Source organism: Rhincodon typus, chromosome 22 (genome assembly GCF_021869965.1).
Source record: "Rhincodon typus isolate 14 chromosome 22, sRhiTyp1.1, whole genome shotgun sequence".
NCBI lineage: Eukaryota > Metazoa > Chordata > Chondrichthyes > Orectolobiformes > Rhincodontidae > Rhincodon > Rhincodon typus.
The window spans coordinates 16,615,370-16,636,131 of NC_063353.1; the positions used below are offsets into that span (position 1 = coordinate 16,615,370).

General features: G+C 40.1%; 1 protein-coding gene across 8 annotated transcripts in view; it reads left to right on the top strand.

The window, feature by feature from the left end:
• The window catches only part of LOC109919034 (T-complex protein 11-like protein 2), a 40,789-nt gene that overhangs the window by 13,198 nt on the left and 6,829 nt on the right, over positions 1–20,762 (top strand). For all 8 annotated transcript variants that reach the window (XM_048610226.1, XM_048610229.1, XM_048610230.1 and 5 more), the window contains exons 5-9: positions 3,132–3,252; positions 10,539–10,759; positions 10,984–11,120; positions 11,869–12,059; positions 15,210–15,391. In XM_048610226.1, coding sequence (XP_048466183.1) covers positions 3,132–3,252; positions 10,539–10,759; positions 10,984–11,120; positions 11,869–12,059; positions 15,210–15,391 — 852 coding nt within the window. The remainder of the gene's footprint in view (positions 1–3,131; positions 3,253–10,538; positions 10,760–10,983; positions 11,121–11,868; positions 12,060–15,209; positions 15,392–20,762) is intronic.

Sequence of the window (20,762 nt, forward strand, 5' to 3'; positions counted from 1 at the left end):
TATCCCTCTTCTATCCGCCTCCCACTCTCTCCCTATTTATTTCAAAAACCCCCTTCTCTGATGAAGGGTCTAGGCCCGAAACGTCAGCCTCTCTGCTCCTATGATGCTGCTTGGCCTGCTGTGTTCATCCAGCCCTGCACCTTGTTGTCTCAGCAAGAGAGGATGGTGATGGTGGATGGGGACTGTTCAGCCCTCAAAGAGCCATAGGATGATCCTGATGGGGGATGGACATATAGAGAAATTGTAAATCCATATGAAGAGGAGACAGCTGGAAGAGAAACTGAAAACTGTGGAACTGACATCTAGCCACCTGAAGAATCATGAATTTAGATGGAGGCTAAAGTAGGGTTAAAATAGGAAGACAGACGTTCATTGGGGCAGGCATAGGCTGAAACAATGGGTCTGCTTGGGCAGTCCTGTTTGTGGATTTGGGAAGAAGATAGAAGTAGGCTGTGTGGGTTTGGGGGAGGGGTTTGAACTATGAAGTGAGAAGCTGTGGAGGGAAGATCTCCAGAGGAGATGAGGTCAGTGAAAGTCCTGGAAACAACAGCTTGATGTGCAGTGGTGGAGTCATGATCCAGGGGGAGATGGAAGGAAATGTCTAAGAGTTGTTGTTCAGCCTCTGCAAGGTAGAGATTAACACACCAGACAATAACAACAACAACAGTCCTAATCAGAGAGTTTAATGATCTTTTGCTTGTTGGAATAAATGAGTTACTAGGATATTTCTGCCTCCTGGGACTTATGATTGGTGACATTTTCCCCCTTTTGGTTCAAATCGTAAGTTGGTTGAGTTAACTATATTGCTGGTGTAATATTGTTCACAGCCTTGTGTATATTTAATTGTTCTTCTCCATCTCCTCCTGCAGTGTCTTCTCCTTATGCCCTGAAAAATCACTTCCGACAGTATCCTGAGATTGCAGAAGTATAGCATTAAGAAAGCTGTACTAATCTACACCTTGATCTATAGAATGGAAATTCACTTTGTTCTCACTTTATGTGAGCAGTAACACAGGTGATGCACTCATTACCATCACCTACAATCTTCAAAGCAGTTCCAACAAATGCTAAGCCCGATCAGCTTTTCATAAATCTATAAAAAGAAAAATGCATGCTGGCTGAGCTTCATTGGGCAAATAGACTAAAAGTAGGGTGGTAAATATACAGTGGGAAACATTTTAAGGATATAATTCATGTTCAACTGAGAAACCACTCAAGGACCCATTTTGTGGCTTACTGAAGAGGGGAAAGACAGTACTGGATTAAAACGAGAAACTTATGATGTTCCAAATGATAGTAGTAAGTCTGAGGATTGTGAGTATTTTAGAAACCAAGGAAGAGCCGCTACAAATTTGAGGTGGGGGGGTGGTGGTGGTGGTGGTGGTGGTGGGGTGCTGGGGCGGAAATAGAATGAGTAAACTGGCCAGGCATTTACTTTTTAGAAATTGTAAGATTTTGTACAAGTGTATATTAGAAGGACAAGAGTGGTTAAGTAAGTCTTGATCCTTTTAAAAGCAAGATAAATTATCAAGGGGAAATTAGAAAATGGCAGAGACAACCAATAATTTTTTTTGTTTTGACAATAGAAGACATAGGTTACATACCAGAAATCAATGCAGGTGATTGAAGAAACGAAGGTAATCAGTTAACATTGATTAGAGTAAAAGTACTAGATCTCTAAAGGAGATACCTACCATATCTGCAGCTATGATTTTCCAAAATTCCCTAGATTCTGAAATGGTGCCAGCAGATTGGAAGCTAGGAAATGTAACCCTGATATTCAAGAAAGAAGGGAGAGAGAAAATGTGGAACAATAGGCCAGTTAACCTTGCATTAGTCACTGGGAAAGTGTTGGAATCTGTTATAAGGAAGTCTTAGCAATGCACCTAGAAAACATCATAGAATAAATTAACATGGTTTTATGAAAGAGCAACCTGTTCGATAAATTCATTAGTATTGTTGAGGTATAACTAATAGGGTAGATAAGGGGGAAACAGTAGGCAGTGTATTTGGATTTCCAAATACACTTTCAGTGTGGTGCCACACAAAAGACTGATGCACAAGATGAGGGCTCGTGGAGTTGGGGTGATAGATTGAGGATGGAGGAATGGTGAATGGACAAATCACATCCGTAAATTGTTGACCACTGTACCTGTGGCTACTTTGTCTACTACAGTAGTTTGCTATGGACCTGCGCTTGAACCTTTCAAATTCTGCACTAGCTGATGACTGAAGCCTCGGGGAGACTGGATAGAGGAGAACAGCTTCCAAGTCTCGAGTGAATTTTACTGACCGTGAAGTTAACTACACCATCCTAGAAACTTTAATGTTTCACTTGTTTGTTGTCAACGGACACCACTTATCAATTGTACTTTCTAAAAGTTGGTTTCGGAGTCTGTAGAGCTACTTAATGCCTAATTTCTTAATAACATTGTTAGTTTTCTTTTCCCTTTTTAATGGCTATTGTGAGATTTCTTGGAGATATAATAGCTCCTCGTATTCTTCACTTGCAATATAAACAGGCTTGCTGTGTCGCATTGTGAAAAGTAGTGTGACTTTGTCATATAAAAAAGTATATATGTATATATATTTTGTGTTGTTGAACACTGCTTTTTTTAAAAATATAGCTATTAACTTTTTTCTAACTTCTTTTGCACTGTCTCCTAGACAAAGCTGCAAAATGCACTCTATTAGATGAATTCTATTCTCTCCAATTTGCCATCTGAAATTATTTCTGAGCATGCCTTCAATTTTAGCACCTAATCACTCTCCAGTGCTTCCCAGTTATTGCAATTGGGAAGAGGAAGAGCAGCAGTGCCTGACTCTCTCCCTTCACCCATTTGCAAATGCCATGTCTGTGGGAGCAGTTTTTTGCTGTGATTCTCGTGTCAGCCTCATTTTATTCTTTTGCAGCATCCATGGCACCTGGCTTACATTCCAATTTGAATACAACCAAATTTCTAAACTGACATGTCTCTCTCTTTATATTGTGTAATTTCTAAGGTGAGAATTAAGTTTCCCAATGTTCATGTATGGCTATAGCTGCCAAAACAATTAAAGCGTACTATTGAATAATTACTGTAAATTTGTGTTAGCAAATGCACCTTAGACAACTTTCTTTTTAAATACAGTTTACAAAGAAAAGTGAAAGAAATAGTTCACAAAGCATTCTGGGACTGTCTGGAAGCTCAGTTGAACCAGGATCCACCTGAATACCATCACGCCCTTGTGCTTTTGGGAGAAATTAAAGAGGTAAAGGAATGAATACTTCAATCATTCTTGTGGCTTTTTGAGACTGTTATGGACCAGACCTCAAAACATATCAAGGAGATAACCTAGACCCTAACTTTTGTCTTACTTTGAAGCAAGTGGAAGATGTTGCGTTCCAGATGTGATTAATTGGTCAAACTGCTAGGCCTTAAGCAAAACACACTTTATTCTTACACTACAGTTTAAAATATAAACAGAAAAAGAAGAATTGGCATAATTTTAACTCCATCAAAATACTTAATAAAATAATATATTATTTGGTTATTACTCATCAACTGTTCCTATATAGCAGCATCCCATAAATATAACTTTGGCAAAGGCAAATCCAGCAAAACAGACTTGCTCACTTGCTATCTCCTACAGTCCAGGAGAAGGAACACTGACAGAATGAATCTAGCAACAGAGAGCAAGAACTCGAGTTTTTTTCAGCAGCAGAGAGAGCTATATGTAGCAGCTTCAACTCCAAAACTCCAAGCCTGACTTCACTCACTCATACTACTAGAGTCACATTGCATGGAGACAGACCCTTCAGCCCAACTTGTCCATACCGATCAGGTTCCCTAAACCAAACTAGTTTCGCATACCCCTACAGTGGGGAAAAGACCTTGTCTATTCACCTTGTCTGTACCCGTCATGATTTTATAAACTCCTCCAGCCTCCTACCCACCAGGAGGAAAAAATTCCCAGTTTATCTAGCCTCCCCTTATAATTGAAAACCTCCAGTCTCAATAACGTTCTTGTAAATTTTTTTCTGCACCCTTTCCAGTATAATAACATCCTTCCTGTAGCAGGATGACCAGAATTTTACGCAGTACTCCAGATGTGGCTTAACAATATCTTGTACAGCCATACCATGACGTCTCAACTCCTATACTCAATGCACTGACCAATAAATGCAAGCATATAAAATGCCTTCTTCACTAGCATGTCTACTTGTGATTCCACCTTCAAGGAACTATGAACCTGCACCCTAAAGTCTCTTTGTTTGCCAACACGCCCCAGGACCTTACCATTAAGTGTATAAATCCTGGCCTAATTTGCCTTTCCAAAATGCAGCATCTCACATTTATCTAAATTATACTCCATTTGTCACTCCTAGGCCCAGTTGCCCATCAGCTCAAGGTCCCTTTGTTTTCTGAGATAACCTTCTTCAGTGTCCACCAATTTTGGTGTCATCTGCAAACTTACTAACCATTCCTCCTACATTCATATCCAAATCATATACATAAATGATAAAAAGCAGTAGACCCAGCACTGATCCTTGCGGCACACCGCTGGTCACAGGCCTGCAGTCCAAAAAACAATGCTCCCCACCACCCTCTGTCTGCTATCTTCAAGCCAATTTTGTATCCGATTGGCTAGCTCTCCCTGGATGCCATGTGATCTAACCAGTCTACCATGCGGAACCTTGTCAAAGGCCATGCTGAACTCCATATAGACAATATGTACCGTTCTGCCTTCATCAGTTTTCTTTGTCACTTCTTCAAAAAACTCAATCAAGTTAGACATGATCTCCCATGCACAAAGCCATGTTGACTATCCCTAATCATTTCTTGCCTTTCCAAATATACGTAAGTCCTGGCCCTCGGAATCCTCTCCTACAACTTACCCACCATTAATGTCAGGCTCACCGATCCATAGTTCCCTGGCACCACCTTTCTTAAATATTGGCACCACATTAGCCACTCTCCAGTCTACCTGCACCCCACCCGTGGCTATTGATGATACAAATATCTCAGCAAGGGACCTAGCAATCACTTCCCTAGCTTCCCACCAAATTCTGAGATACACCTGATCAGGTCCCAGGGATTTATCTACCTTTTATGAGTTTTAAGACCTCCAGCAGCACATCCTCTGTAATATGGACACTTATTTTTTTCAAGATATCACTATTTATTTTTCCAAGTTTGCTCGCTTCCATATCTACAGTTAGTAACAGCTGCTTCTTAACAAACGTAGCTGTTCCCATTTACAATCTTTGTTGTTATTTATTTGTTGTATCTTCCATAATGATTTTTAAACACTTGGGCCCAAATTTTCAGAGCAGCAACAATGATGAATGGGTAGCTGCTGTACGTGTTTTCTTTACCAGGGTCTTTTCTTACCCAGGGCCTTCTAATCTTGGGTCATAGAAATGTGCAGAACAATGTCCATTAGGAACTCCCATTGGAATGGAGTAGAATCGGTAGAAAGAAAGGGCAGGTCTTCTTTTTATGGCACCTAGCTGCTGCATGGTAAGATTAAAGGGTCAGGGCCAGACTTTGAGTATGAGGAGGACTGAGGTGAGGTGAGGTAATCAGTATGGGTCAGGAAGATGGTCTGCTCAGGCTAGCCGGACTAGAGGGGAGTTGGGTGGTCGTGTGACAGGGAAGTCAGTCATCTGGCTGAAGTCTTCAACTCTAATTTCTAGTTGGAGACATTTACAAAGGGTTGTGGGGAACGGGAAATTCCTATCAGGAAAGTTCCGTCTTCTGGGCAATTTCTGTGTAGGTTCACACGCCAGGACCTCTGCAGGGTTCCAACATGCATTTTTAGTTTTGCATCTTGTCTGAAATGATCTGCAAACCAGATGATTTAGCCCCACTTCTTAAACCTATTTCCTTTTGTGGATATAGGAATATTTAAGGCCTCAATGCGGCAGGGACCCAGGTTTGATTCCAGTTTCAGGAGAGTGTGCAAACTCCACACAGAGTCTCCTTGTGTTTGTGTGTATTTCCTCTGGGTGCTCTAGTTTCCTCCCACAGTCTGAAGATGTGCAGGTTAGGTAAATTGGCCATTCTAACTCATAAATAATATCCAATGACGTGCAGGCTAGGTGGATTAACCATGAGAAATGCAGGATTATGGGGATAGGGTAGGGGAGCATGTCTGGATGGACTTGATGGTAGAATGGCCTGCTTCCACACTGTAGGGATTCTATATCTTGGTGATTTTTTCTTTTCTTTAGTTTTGTCCATTATCACCTTCCTCCAAATTCATGCCTATTGTTATTCATCTATTCACTAGTTTGAATAATCCTCCTTATGTTTACTGCAAGTGCTTTGTCATCTGCCAGTCTAACTAGTGTTATTATTTACTTCCCCAGTCCTGCACCAAATTTAATCTTCAAAAGCTTCTTTGATCGCTACATCTGCATAGATATTGAAGAGGTGTTAAACAACACCCTCTTCCAATTATATCTGGTTCATACTCAATATTTGGTTACACCTCATAGCTCTTTGTTTCATGTAAAAATATCTTGAGTTATTGATCTCTTGTCACGACCACAAGGTGTGTCCATGATGTGTAGATTTTAATATAGCTCTTGTAACCCCCCTTTATTTTGTAAACTTCTATGACCATTTTAAAAAATATTGAGAGGTACAGATAGGTTTAACAGTAGTTGTTTTTCCCCTAAGATTGGGGATTTCAAGACTAGGGGGCACAACTTTTAAGGTGAGAGGAGGGATATTTAAAAAAGACATGAGGGGCAATTTTTTTTTAAACACAGAGGGTGGTTCATCCGTGGAATGAACTTCCTGAGGAAGTGGTGAATGTGGGTACAATTACAACATTTAAAAGTCATTTGGATAGACACATGAATAGGAAAGGTTTGGAGAGATATGGACCAAGAGCAGGCAGGTGGGATTAGTTTGGGATTATATTCAGCATGGACTGAAGGGTCTGTTTCCATGTTCTATGACTCGAGTCAAGTTAAAACAGACCAGCAGTCCAGCTTTAGTTTAAACAGGTTAATGGTTAGAATATGATAATCCTAGTTATTGCTGAAGATTCCTTGGGAGTAAAGAAATAAAATTTAACAAGAAATTATGGTACCAAGACTAAAAGAAATACAGACCATTTCCAGTGCACTATCCCAGTGGATTGTGACATCGTGTTAAAGACTAAACATTGATATGTCTGTGACTTCTTTCTTGGTGACCATTTATCAACAACAGAGTCTGTTGGTCATTCTCCTGATAACTAAATATTTTTGCACTGCTAGGAAACATTAAGTTCTTTCCCATGTTAAGTCAACTCTACTAGAATTTCCACTATTCAAGCTGCTTTTCAAGTTTTTAACTTAACTATTGCTGTTTTTACCCCATTCTCTCTTTCTGGTTCATGAAATTGATGCCAACATTACTGTCATCTCTTAGCGCAATCATTTGAGGTTCTCATTTGTCACGTAATCTGTCAATATGCTCCTTCCATCTTCATTAAATAATGGTTTGTTAATGCAAAACCTTCCTTGTTCCCTCTTTGTTGTTTTCAGATCTTCTATGCTTTTTAATTTTGTTTTTGCTTTGGCAAAAATAAGATCTATTCTTCTTGGCTGGTCCAATTCTTAGAGTATATCACACTACTCTTGTAACAATTATTTAGGTGCCCTTTTCTCCCTTTGTTTTCAAGTGACTTTATTTCAACCTGCTGCCTTTGATATTGATGTTTATTTTCTTTGTTCATTCTCACTTATCCGAACATCGCAGTCATAACTCGTGCTTTCTTGATCACTTCCTCTAAAATCTCTACTATTTGCCTGTCCTTCCTTGAGGATTATTTAATGTTTCTGTTGCTCATTTGCATCAGTAATTATTGTTCCTCAACTTGGATCTTATTTTAAGTACTGTTTCCTTTTTTGTTTTGCAAAATTCTGATCCAGTTTTTGTCAGGTCCCAGCTGAGCTATAGACTTCCTAACATTATTCCTGTATGTTCAAATCTTCCACGATTGTCAAACATTTTCCATGTATACGATTGCCTTGTTTTAAAAATGCGTTTGTTATCCTCAGTCTTGTATAAAATTCTAAAGTTTTTGTTTGCTTTGCTAATCTTATTTTTCCAACACCATTTGGTCACAGAATCTCAACATTGTTAAGACACAAAAGGAGGTTATTTGGCCCATAGTGCTTGCACCAGCTCTTCAAAATAGTATCGTTGCCTAGTGCTAATCTCCCTGGCTTTTCTCCATACTTACACATTTTTTTTTTTATCCAATGCCTTCTAGAATTCCTCAATTGAACCTGCCTCCAGCACATTTTCCAGGAAATGCACTCCATGCTCTAACTAGTTGCTGTGTGTAATTGGAAAAGTTCAGCAGGTCTGGCAGCATCTGAAGAAAATAGTCAATCAGAGTTAACGTTTTGGGTCTTATAATCCTTCCTCAGAACTGTTGGTAGCTAGGAAAGCGTCTGCTTATATGCAGAACATAGGGAGGGGGATATAAGCTGACGTTTACCTAGCTACCATTGGTTCTGAGGAAGGGTCACCGGACCCGAAACATCAACTCTGATTTTTTTTTCTTCACAGATGCTGCCAGTCCTACTGAGCTTTTCCAGCAACTTCTGTTTTTGTTCCTGATTTACAGCATCCACAATTCTTGCTATTTTTATTGCTGTGTCTAAATGTTTCTTTTCTCACGTCACCTTTGCTTCATTTGCACATCACTTTAAATCTATGCCCTTTTTCCTTTTTTATGAGCAGGAACAGGTTCTCTCTATCTATATAGCCTGCTCATAATGTTGAAAACCTCTATCAAAACTCCACTCAGCCTTTTTTGTCTCCAGGAAGAATAGACTCAACATCGTCAATCTATCATCATAAATGAATTTTTCTCAATCCTGGAACCATTCTTGTAAATTACTTCCACACTTTGTCCAATGCATTTGCATCTTTCGTATAATGTGGCACCCACAAATGTACACAATACTCCAGCTAAGGTCTAACAGTGCCTTGTACAAGTTCAACAGCACCTCCTTATTCTTGTACTCTATGCCCAATTAATAAAGCAGAGGACATTGTATGTATTTAACTGTTGTTTTTTTTTTCCCCACCTGATCTGCCACCTTCAATAATCTGTACACATACACCCAGGTCCCTGTACTCTTGCACCCCACTTAGAATCATACTCCGGTTGTATGTCTGTCAATGCTCTTCATACCAAAATGCGTCAGCTCACACTTCTCTGCATTGAACCACGTATGCCACCTATTCATTCACTCCAATTTGTCAAGTCTTTTTGGAGTTCCACGTTCTCCTCTTCTCAGTTTTCAATTCTTCCAAGTTTCGTGTCATCTGCAAACTTTGAAATTATCTCCTACACACCAAGATCCAGATCATGAATATAGCAAGAACAACAAGGATCCCAATACCGACCCCTGGGGAATTCCACTACAAACCACATTCAGAACTATAGATACCTGTTAACCATTACTCTGTTTCTTATCACTCTGCCAATTTTGTATCCACGTTACTACTCTCCTTATTGTTTTTAAATCATGAACTATAACTTTACTCACGAGTCTGTTGCGTGACACTGCGCCAAACACCTTCTGGAAATCCAAGTTACCATATCAACAGTGTTACCCTCATTGAGCCTTTCTGTTACTTCTTCAAACATGTTCTAAGTTAAGCACGATTTCCCCTTTAGAAATCCATATTGACTCTGGCGAATCAATCCACCTTTTTCCATTTAACGACTAATTCTATGCCAAATAATTGTTTTGGGAAGATTCCCTACCACAAAGTTGAACTGACTGATATGTAATGAGTTTCTTGAACTAGGTTCTGTAATGTTTGTAATTTTCCAGTCTTCTGGCATGTCCTCTGGATCTGTGGAAGACTGAAAGATTGTGCCCAGTGCCTCTGCAATTGCTGCTGTCCCTTCAAAATCCTTGTGTGCATTTCAGCTGCTCCCATTGCCTTGTCAATTTTGGTCCTACGTCTTTGGCAATTCTTCCTTCTCCAACAATGCTAGTCCAATCTCCCATAACAATAGATAGCTGTTTCCACGCTCCTGTTTGATTTTGGTTTTCAATTCTATAATACCTTTTTTCAATCTCCTCGTTTGGATGTTGATTTATGAGAATATAGACTTAGACACTCCCATTCGTTTCAGAGATGCCCATTTCCTTCTGAGTACGTCATTTTTACCTCCTCTTGTCCATCACCTTCCCTTGTCCATCATAATTTACATAGGATGTTTAAACTTCTCCACTTTTTTTCTCCATTTCTCACTTCAGGTTTCCACTTACCTTTTCATTACACATTCTGTGTTCCTATTCTAGGCCTGCACTACAGTGAAGGCAACGGCAAGATATCACTGAAAATAGTGAAGAAAATGGCTCGGGGATAGGAATATGGAAAAAAAAGGAAATCTATGTTCGCTTGTGGGACAAGTGTTGAAGCCAGCTAAATAAATCTAAAAATTGAAGTTATTTATTATTAATGTAACATCTAGTATTAAAGAAGCAAGCCTTCTAATTTATATAACTCCTTTTTATTGTTTAGATTATTCTCTCATTTCTGATACCTGGCCAAAACAGACTTCGTAACCAGATCTCCGAGGTCCTAGATTTGGATCTAATCAAACAGCAGGCTGAGCACAATGCAATTGACATCCATAAACTGGCTGCTTATATAATTACACTAATGGGAAAGTTCTGCGCTCCAGTTCGTGATGATGATGTCAAAAAATTGAAATCGGTTACTGAGATAGTTCCATTGTTCAGGTAAATAATTTCTCTGCATGGTGGTGAAGTGGGGGAGATAGATTTACATGCTGCTACTTTTTAAGTATTTAAGTTTATTCAGGAAATTGTAAAGTGGAAACTTGTCAAATAAATATATATTGATTTCCTTTTTAAGAAAAAGGACCAATACATTTCTGACCAGAATGTTATGTATGTTTTTTCTTGCATTCTTCTCTGAGTGGGCTTTGTTTTTTCTTTACCAGGGAAATATTTCACGTCCTTGATTTGATGACTATGGATATGGTCAATTTCACCATTCAAAATATCCGACCACACATCCAACAATGTTCAGTTGATTATGAACGAAGCAAGTTCCAGGATTTTCTCAATAAACAACCCAGTAAGTTTTTGTTTTTTTTTTTTTTTTTGTTTTTTTTTTAGTACATTTTAATAGTGATTTGTGATAAACATACAATAATTAACCAAATAAGAAGGCTCACTGCTTGCTCTTTCATCTTCTGGTTTTTGCTAATATTGTGCAGAATTAATTTTTTGTTTGAGAAATTGAGTAAACATTTTATATGAATAAGTTTGGGATGTGGCCAGATTTGTCTTGAGTGCAAAGCATTTGACATCCTCCAGATAGGGCATGGCATCTAAATTTGAATGCAAATAATTTTTAAAGCAACGTAGAAGGAAATTAAAACACAACTGGGATATTGATAAAAGTATAAAGTGAAGATAGCCCACAGAATTTAATAGTTCCTGTGTTGCTGGGAGGCCACATGATGATAGACCCTATATAAATAATGTAAATGTGGAATGAATAAATATTCAGAAAATGTTTTGAGGACTCTGGAATGTTTATGCATTATTTTCCCTCGAGATTAAATGGGATTGACTCTGCGCTGAGGTAAATTTTAAACTAACTAATATTAATTCCTATTGTATATGATGACTTTTACACTTTCTGTGCCTGAACTACTTGGGAAATGCAAAAATTGGCAGAGACCTAGTGATTATTAACCCCTTCTGAACTGAAATGGTACTCTTGTCCATAAAGCTAGTGATTTTTTTTTCTTTTAAAGACTTTTTTAACATACTTGAACAATATTTAATACTCAAAATATAAATATTTCTGCTTATAGATGCTCTTGATTATACAACTCAGTGGCTAACGGAGTCTGTTACTGAAATATCAGCATCTGTGACCTCCTCAGACACATCACCTTCTGATACTGACGGGAATGCCAGTCTTCTCCTCAGTCCATCGTCTGTGTTAAACAATGGTTATTTGAAATTGTTGCAGTGGGACTACGACAATAGGCCCTTACCTGAGGTAAATATTAGATTTTTGTATAAGGGATCCTGGGAATTTGGAAATTTTTTTCAAAGTTGTAGAAACATTGAGTTTGGACAACCTGTCTGAAACTTTGAGCTCTTCAGAATCTTTCTAACTGAGATTGCCCTTTACGTCTAACAATGCAAAGAGGGTTTGAGGATGAACATTTAAATTTCTTCAGGCAATAAGTTCAGATCATTGTGAGGAAATCTTTTTAATAAGTTGAATGATCACACAGTTTTATGAAAAAAAAAGACTGAACTGCTATTGAAGGTATCCTGAAGACAGAAAAATTGGGACAGTCTGCTCTCGCGGGAGAGTTGCAATGGCATTTTAAGTAGCATGGGATCTGAGAATAATGTGCAAAGAATCAGCTGTCATTAAAAAATACCTTCTCTGACACATGGTGCTGCAGAAACTTTCTGTTGTATCTTTGTCATAGCACAACTTCTACAGTCATCTTGCATCCATTAAAATATGGGATGAAGTTGTCAAGTCTTGACTTGATGGAACGCATCCTAAATAAAAATCATTTGTTTGTCAGGCAGAGCAAATCAGCAATCTCCAGAGAGGAATATTTCATCCCAAGCCAGAATACAATGGAAATTTTGGACTTTCAATCATTCATTTGCACAAGTTGTAATCAAATTTAGTAGTAGAATTATTTCCCCTCCACAAATAAGTTGATTATAAATTTGTTTCTAAAATGGGACATACTGGTTCAGGTCCATTATACACAGTGCCTAATATTTAGTTCTGTTGCAGCTAATGAGCTAAGTATTTGGGCTGTATATAATGGGCAGATGAATCAAAATATTCCATTTTGTACCACAGTCAAATCTAATTTATATCCTTATAAACCTGAAGAATGTTCATTTCATTTCTATGGAAGTGAACTGGTATTTAGCTATTCCAATTGTGCCTGTGTAATTTAAAATTCTTCAAACATCTATATTATTAAGGTCATATTGACTCCACTAACTGGCTGAATTTTTGATAGTCTAGATGCAGATGGATTTTTTTTTTGGATTTTGCATTTTTTTTTCCTCCAAATAAAAAGTGATCAATTGGTGGTTTGACTTTTATATAGAGTACATAAAATAGCAAAGCATTCCTTTGCACTTCTTTGGAGGAGACTTGTGCTGCTTTTGATTCTGGCATTTTGTGATAATTTTGTTTATCTGATTGTCATGAAGTATGAATACTTCACTATCATTATAGATTCACCAAATTTATTTGGTATTGAGGTGGTTATTAGGCCTCACTCAGCATTTCTCGCGCCAACCACCCCACCCCACTCCACCACTAACACTCCTTATTAGCCAATCTTTCTATTTAGAACACCCCCACTTTTCTGTGATCCTTTTAGTCATTCATCATAATAAACCAGTCACGTTTTGGGGCAGGTCACCTTGGTTTCTGGTCTGCCCTTGAATCGTATTTTTTTTTAATTCATTTAGGTATGTGGGCTTCACTGAATGGGCCAGTATTTATTGCCCAATCTTAACTGCCTTTTGAGAAGGTGGTGGTGAATTGCCGCCTTCTCGAACTGCTGCAGTACAGCATATGTGTTAAGAAAAGTGTAACAGCAGCAATTTAGAAAAAAAGAGTTTGAAAATTGACCATACCTGATGAGGAGAGATGGCTAGGACACCTGTAGTAGCTGAACAAAAAACTGAAGTCGGCGTCAATACAATGGGAAAGGGTGACATGGAAGAACCAACCATTGCTCACTGAATTGGGCCAGTCGTTGGGCCCTATCAGAATGAGAACTGAATCATGGAATAATGGACTTGGCATGGGTGGATTAGATTCAGAAAATTCCAATACAAACTGCAGGCTCTATAGAATCATTTTATTTTTTAAAAAAATTGTTCAATTTTCTGGCCAACTCTTTTTTTTTACTATTTTGAAAGAATTAACAAGACCAAATTTATACATGCACAGAATATTTAAAAGTAAATATTTTCTTTCTCTCACTTATTGTGGAAAAGTATTACATTTTGTACTTGTTTCTAGGTGCCTGGCAGTGGCAGTTTCATTTGGAGATTTTGGTTATAAATATCTAATTCATAATTCTTGTCATTCTGAATATAATGTTTAATTTTGGGAAATAAAGTTTTAACTGTAGGCAAATGGGAAGCATCTGATTCTCCAAATTTATTGAGAAACCTAGATGTATATACAATACAAAGAAGCTTGGAGTTAACTGCATTTAAAAGCTAATCTGTGTTCGTCTTACAAGGTCATAGGTTGTAACACAAAGGCAAAAAATGATTATGGGTCTGTCATTTTGTTATAATAGAGCCAGAAGGTCTCCTTACCAATTACGTGGGGATCTTTCCATTACTTGTATATCAAACAATAATTGGAATATTAAAGTAATTTCCAGAGAGTTGTGGCATACCTTTTATGGGTTTAGTTGGAAAAAGTGAATGAAACCTCAATGAGTTTTGTAAATGAAAGGATCACCTTGGGACAGCCGTTGTAGTAGAACTGAGTTGATAGTTTAAATCCATGCTATGATGTTGGTTAGTGTTGCTTGATTTGTTTAATTTCTCTTTATATCTCCAATAAAGTGTGTAATATTGTCTTATCAGTTAATTGCTGGCTGTTTTGGATTTTTTAAAATACAACTTCTCAACACAGTCTTAACAATATGAAGTGTTAGGCACTTTTCCCTAATCACTCTATCATGTTGTCAAAGTCAGTAACTCATTTGGATGGAAAGTGAGTTCAGGTGTTGACTGTCAGGGTGTTATATATTGATCCCCACCCTCTCAAATAAAGGCATGGTGTTAGACCACAAAACTGCTATTCGTATAATTTTGTCTTTTTGTCAAGTTACAATGCAGCAGAATTTACTGAAGGAAGGAACGTAGTCATCACCTCATGGCTGATCCAAGCAGCAGTGATAGAGATTCAGGAGTTAGTATGTTGGCTACATTTGGTGAATGGCCTGGAAAAATCTATGAAGTGGGTCAGAGAAAATAAATTTGCAGAAATGACAACAGAAGTATTCCGTCTTTTGCTATAATGCAGTTCGTGGATTGCAGGAAAGAAGTACTGAAATGGAAGAGTCCCACAAAATCACAAATTACAACATAACCCTTCATGGCATTCAAAATATCTTTGATTTTATTTTAGACTCTGATGACTGACCGATCACGTCTCCAAGAGCTGCAACAAAGACTGAACCTGCAAAGGCTTGTCGCCTATATAATGTTGATCATCTACAACATGGTAGGGGCAACCATTTCAGGACTACCTGAGTTTGCAGACAAATTAAAGCGAGTTATTGTGGTTCTACTTGAGGGCATGCATGACAAGTGAGTTTGAATTTTTTTTTCCTCTCTATTCATTCATGGGATGAGGACTTTGCTGGCTAGGGCAGCATTAATTGCCTGTCTTTAATTGCCCAGAGGGCAGTTCAGAGTCAACCACATTGCTGTGGGTCTGGAGTCACATGTAGGCCAGACCAGGTAAGGATGGCAGTTTCCTTCCCTAAAGGACATTAGTGAGCCAGATGGGTTTTTCCTGACAATCAGCAATAGATTCATGGTCGTCATTAGATTGTTAATTCCAGATATTTATTGAATTCAAATTCCACCATCTGCTGTGGTGAGATTCAAACTTAGGTCCCCAGAACATCACCTGGGTCTCTGGATTAACAGTCTAGTGACAATACCATTAGGCCATTGCCTCCCCTGTCCATCCATCTCTCAATCCAATGGTAGTAAATCAATTTTCTTTCAACAGGCTACTAGAACTAGTTGTATTCCGTGACCTGTTAGCGCATTGGCTCATGCCAGGTCAAAGCCAAGGATGAGATCCTGCTTTTGCATTTTTTGAAGTAAAATTCTAGAAGTGAAATATTACTGTATTAAATTTTTTTCATATCATTTTTATTTGCTTTAAAGTCCAGGTTTCAAATGTCTCGCATTGGAAATTTACACAGGGTTCAGTCAGTGGAGTGTAATATTGAATCACTGCCTATGAGGAAAACATGATTCTTGTGCAGGGCATTTTTTTTTTTTTTTTTTAACATCCTTTCAACTTGAAAGGTGCCTGCTCCGTCAATTTCTCCTCCTAAAGAAATTGCTTTCACCCACACAGATGAGCATATCAAACTTGTTAGATAAGTACGATGGCTCAAGTCCCAGACTACAGTATTCTCTGGCCCTTTGTGTGCCTTGTCCATGGTTACATCTTTACTACACATGAAATCTGACAGCCCTATTCTCAAGGGTGTGCCCACATGCTGGAACAAATTGTCCAGCTATCACTGCCTTCTCCATTGATGGATCACAATGTCTTCAATTCTGCCTTGCAATATAATGATGCTGAGTTAGGGGTCCTACACTTTTCAACATTTATTATCGCTGTGCTTGCCTTGGATTATTTTTGGGTCCAAAAGTTCCAATGTATACAGCCTACAGTACCTATCTCCTCACTGTGTGTTAGTCAAATGTAATTTTAATTCAGTCAAAGTTATTTGTTATTCTTTAACATCATTTTGAAATCAAATGTTGATTCCACTTGCAACTGGAAGTTAATGTAAGAACTTAGCAGCTGGTCGGCTTACCAGATGCCTATGACGTCATTTTTGTTTCACGCTGGTTTTCAAACAGGACAGTGCTGGCTCCCTTAATTGAAATGGTGCACTCCAAAAAGGGGAGGAACAGAATTGAAAAAGTACATGTCCTTCCCCCACTTCACTGAACTCCCACACGATCAAATACCCAAGCCTTCCACTCTGCCAGCTACACCTGTTTCTGGCTCCCCCATTAACGGCTGTGTATTTATACCCCTTTTGACTTAGATGAGTTGGCTGTGCTCTATTTTTAAGAGATAGTAGGAACTGCCCAATGCTGGAGAATCTGAGATAACAAGGTGTAGAGCTGGATGAACACAGCAGGCCGAGCAGGAAAGCTGACGTTTCAGGTCTGGACCCTTCTTCAGAAATGGGGGAGGGGAAGGGGGTTCTGAAATAAATAGGGAGAGAGTGGGATGTGGATAGAAGATGGATAAAGAAGATAAGTGGAGAGGAGACAGACAGGTCAAAGAGGCGGGGTTGGAGCCAGTAAAGGTGAGTGTAGGTGGGGAGTTAGGGAGGAGATAGGTCGGTCCAGATAGGACAGACAGGTCAAGGAGGCGGGATGAGGCTAATAGGTGGGAGGACAGGTTAGGGAGGCGGGGACAAGCTGGGCTGGTTTTGGGATCTGGTCAGGGGAGGGGAGATTTTGAAGCTTGTGAAGTCCACATTGATACCATTGGGCTGCAGGGTACCCAAGCGAAATATGAGATGCTGTTCCTGCAACCTTCAGGTGGCATCGTTGTGGCACTGCAGGAGGCCCAGGATGGACATGTCGTCCAAGGAGTGAGAGGGGGAGTTGAAATGGTTCGCGACTGGGAGGTGCAGTTGTACTTCCTTCAATTCCTCCCACTTCCTACAGACAAAGGGGGTGGCCATGTGTACCCACATGGGCCGAAGCTATGCCTGCCTCTTTGTAGGATACGTGGAACAATCCCTCTTCCGAAGCTACACTGGCCCTATCCCGCACCTCTTCCTCCGTTACATCAGTGACTGTATTGGCGCCGCCTCATGCTCCCACAAGGAGCACGAACAGTTCATCCACTTCACTAACACCTTCCACCCCAACCTTAAGTTCACCTGGACCATCTCCAATACCTCTCTCTCCTTCCTGGACCTCTCTGTTACCATCTTTGGCAACCACCTGGAAACCGATATCCATTTCAAGCCTACCAACTCCCACAGCTACCTAGAGTACACCTCCTCTCACCCACCTTCCTGCAAAAAGGCTAACCCCTATTCCCAATTCCTTTGCCTCTGCCGCATCTGCTCCCGAGATGAGGCATTCCACTCCCGGACATCCCAGCTGGCCTCATTCTTCAAGGACCGCAACTTCCCCTCCACAGTGGTCGAAAACGCCCTCGACCGTGTCTCTCGCATTTCCCGCAACTCATCCCTCACACCCCCTCCCCGCAATAACAACCAAAACAGAATCCCCCTCGTCGTCACGTACCACCCAACCAATCTCCGGATCCAACACATCATCCTCCGACACTTCCACCATCTGCAATCCGACCCCACCACCAAAGACATTTTTCCCTCCCCACCCTTACCTGCTTTCCGGAGGGATCACTCTCTCCGTGACTCCCTTGTCCGCTCCACACTCCCCACCAGCCCCACCACCCCCGGCACTTTTCCCTGCAACCGCAGGAAGTGCTACACCTCCCCCTACACCTCCCCGCACACCTCCCCGCCTCACCCCCATCCCAGGCCCTAAGAAGACCTTCCACATCAAACAGATGTTCACCTGCACATCTGCTAATGTGATATACTGTATCCGCTGTTCGCGTTGTGGCCTCCTCTACGTCGGGGAAACCAAGCGGAGGCTTGGGGACTGCTTTGTGGAACACCTACGTTCGGTTAGCAACAAACTGCACCTCCCAGTTGCGAACCATTTCAACTCCCCCCTCTCTCTCCTTGGACAACATGTCCATCCTGGGCCTCCTGCATTGCCACAATGATGCCACCCGAAGGTTGCAGGAACAGCATCTCATGTTTCGCTTGGGAACCCTGCAGCCCAATGGTATCAATGTGGACTTCACAAGCTTCAAAATCTCCCCTCCCCCTACCGCATCCCAAAACCAGCCCAGCTCGTACCCGCGTCCCTAACCTGTCCTCCCACCTCAAGCCCCACCCCCATCTCTTACCTACTAGCCTCATCCCGCCTCCTTGACTTGTCCGTCCTCCCTGGACCGACCTATCTACCTACACTCACCTTTACTGGCTCCAACCCTGCCTCTTTGACCTGTCTGTCTCCTCTCCACCTATCTTCTTTTTATCCATCTTCTGTCCGCGTCACCCTCTCTCCCTATTTCAGAATCCCCTTCCCCTCCCCCATTTCTGAAGAAGGATCTAGACCTGAAACGTCATCTTTCCGGCTCTGATGCTGCTTGGCCTGCTGTGTTCATCCAGATCTACACCTTGTTATTCTCTATTTTTAAGAACTAGTTTTAGCCAGCTCTTTAATTAGCTAGCCACATTACTGCAACTCTCAGGAAAAAGCATCCTTGTTTTAAGCCTGAAAGTAAATTTAGGTTTTAATTTAAACAGAAAACTAATGCAATATTTCAGAGAGTTTTTTTTTAAAGAAAGAGATTAACCCTTCAAATTCTCACACTTGACAAATCCCTAAGCCTTCATTCTGTGCCAACTGCACTTAATGCTGATGCTGATGTGACGAATGGAATCCTGCAAAGGGTGGTACTCTGGCTTTTTACAATTTATACCAGTGATTTAGATGAAGAGGGCAACAACGGCATAGTATCTAAATTTTGTAGATGACACAAAAGATAGATAGGAAAGTATACTGTGATGACAGCTGGTGGTTTCAGTCAGATTTGGATAGGTTACATGGGTGAAGATCTGGCAGATGGAGGATAAAGTGGGAAAGGTTCACTTTGACAGGAAGAATGAAATCAGAGTCTTACCTAAACAGAGAACAATTGTTGAATTCTGAGGTGCGGAGGGATCTAGCTTTCCAATTGCATGACCAACAAAAAAGTTAATATGTAAGTACAGCAAGTAATGAAGAAGGCTAATGAAATGCTAGAGATAACAAGGTGTAGAGCTGGATGAACACAGCAGGCCAAGCAGAGGAGCAGGAAAGCTGATGTTTTGGGTCTGGACCCTTCTCCTGAATGCTAGCCCTTACAAGAGAGGAATTGAATGAAAAGTGTTACACCTCAGTAAATATATTTAGTGGGACCACCGCTCACTGTGTGCAGTTTTGCTCTCCTCTGTTTAAGAAAGGGATGTGTTTCAGAAGTGGGTCACTGGATTGATACCTGGATAGAGCAGGTTTCTTATGAGGAAAGGTTGAACAGGCTAAGCTCATTTCCACTATCATGAGGGGAGATCCTGCACAGCCTTGACAAGGTGGGTGAGGATAGGATGTTTCCTTTTTGTGAGTGAGTCCAGAACTAGGGAGCACTGTTTTTCAGGACAGAGATGATTAGATTTTTTTCGTGAGGGTTGTGCAATTTTGGAACTTTTGTCTTCTAAGACCATGGAGGCAGGGTTCTCGAATATCTACAACTGCCTTAAAAACATATGCTTGTTAGGCATGGAAGTAAAAAGTTATCGGGGGTAAATGGGAATGTGGAATTCAAGAAATTAACATCTTTTTGAATGACAACAGGCTTGAGGGCCCAAACGGTCTCCCTCTGCTCTTAATTCATATTTCTAAGTATACAAGTGCACCTCCATGTTTTTATTCTTTTTAACCCTGATTGTTGCTTTTTTTTCTAGTAATGTTAGTTAAGTTTACAACCTTTTTTTTATTTTCAATATCTGAATGCAAACAATGTAAATCCAATCAACTAAAAAAGAATAAATCGCATGATTTGAAGATAACACTGCATAGAGGAAGGCCATTTGGCATATCATGCCTGTGCTGTTTTAATTGGTAGAACTGTCCAAATAGCCTCATACACACCAAGCTGTACCCCTAGCCCTGTAATTATTTTTTCACTGCAAATTAAACACCGAGTTGGAAAATGTGATTTAAAAATCTGCTTTGTCTCAATTGATTCTACTTGAGACTAGGATGTAGGGAGGTGCAATGCAGTAGCTGGTGAATGCCTTGGTTCCCATAAACTGCCTCTGCA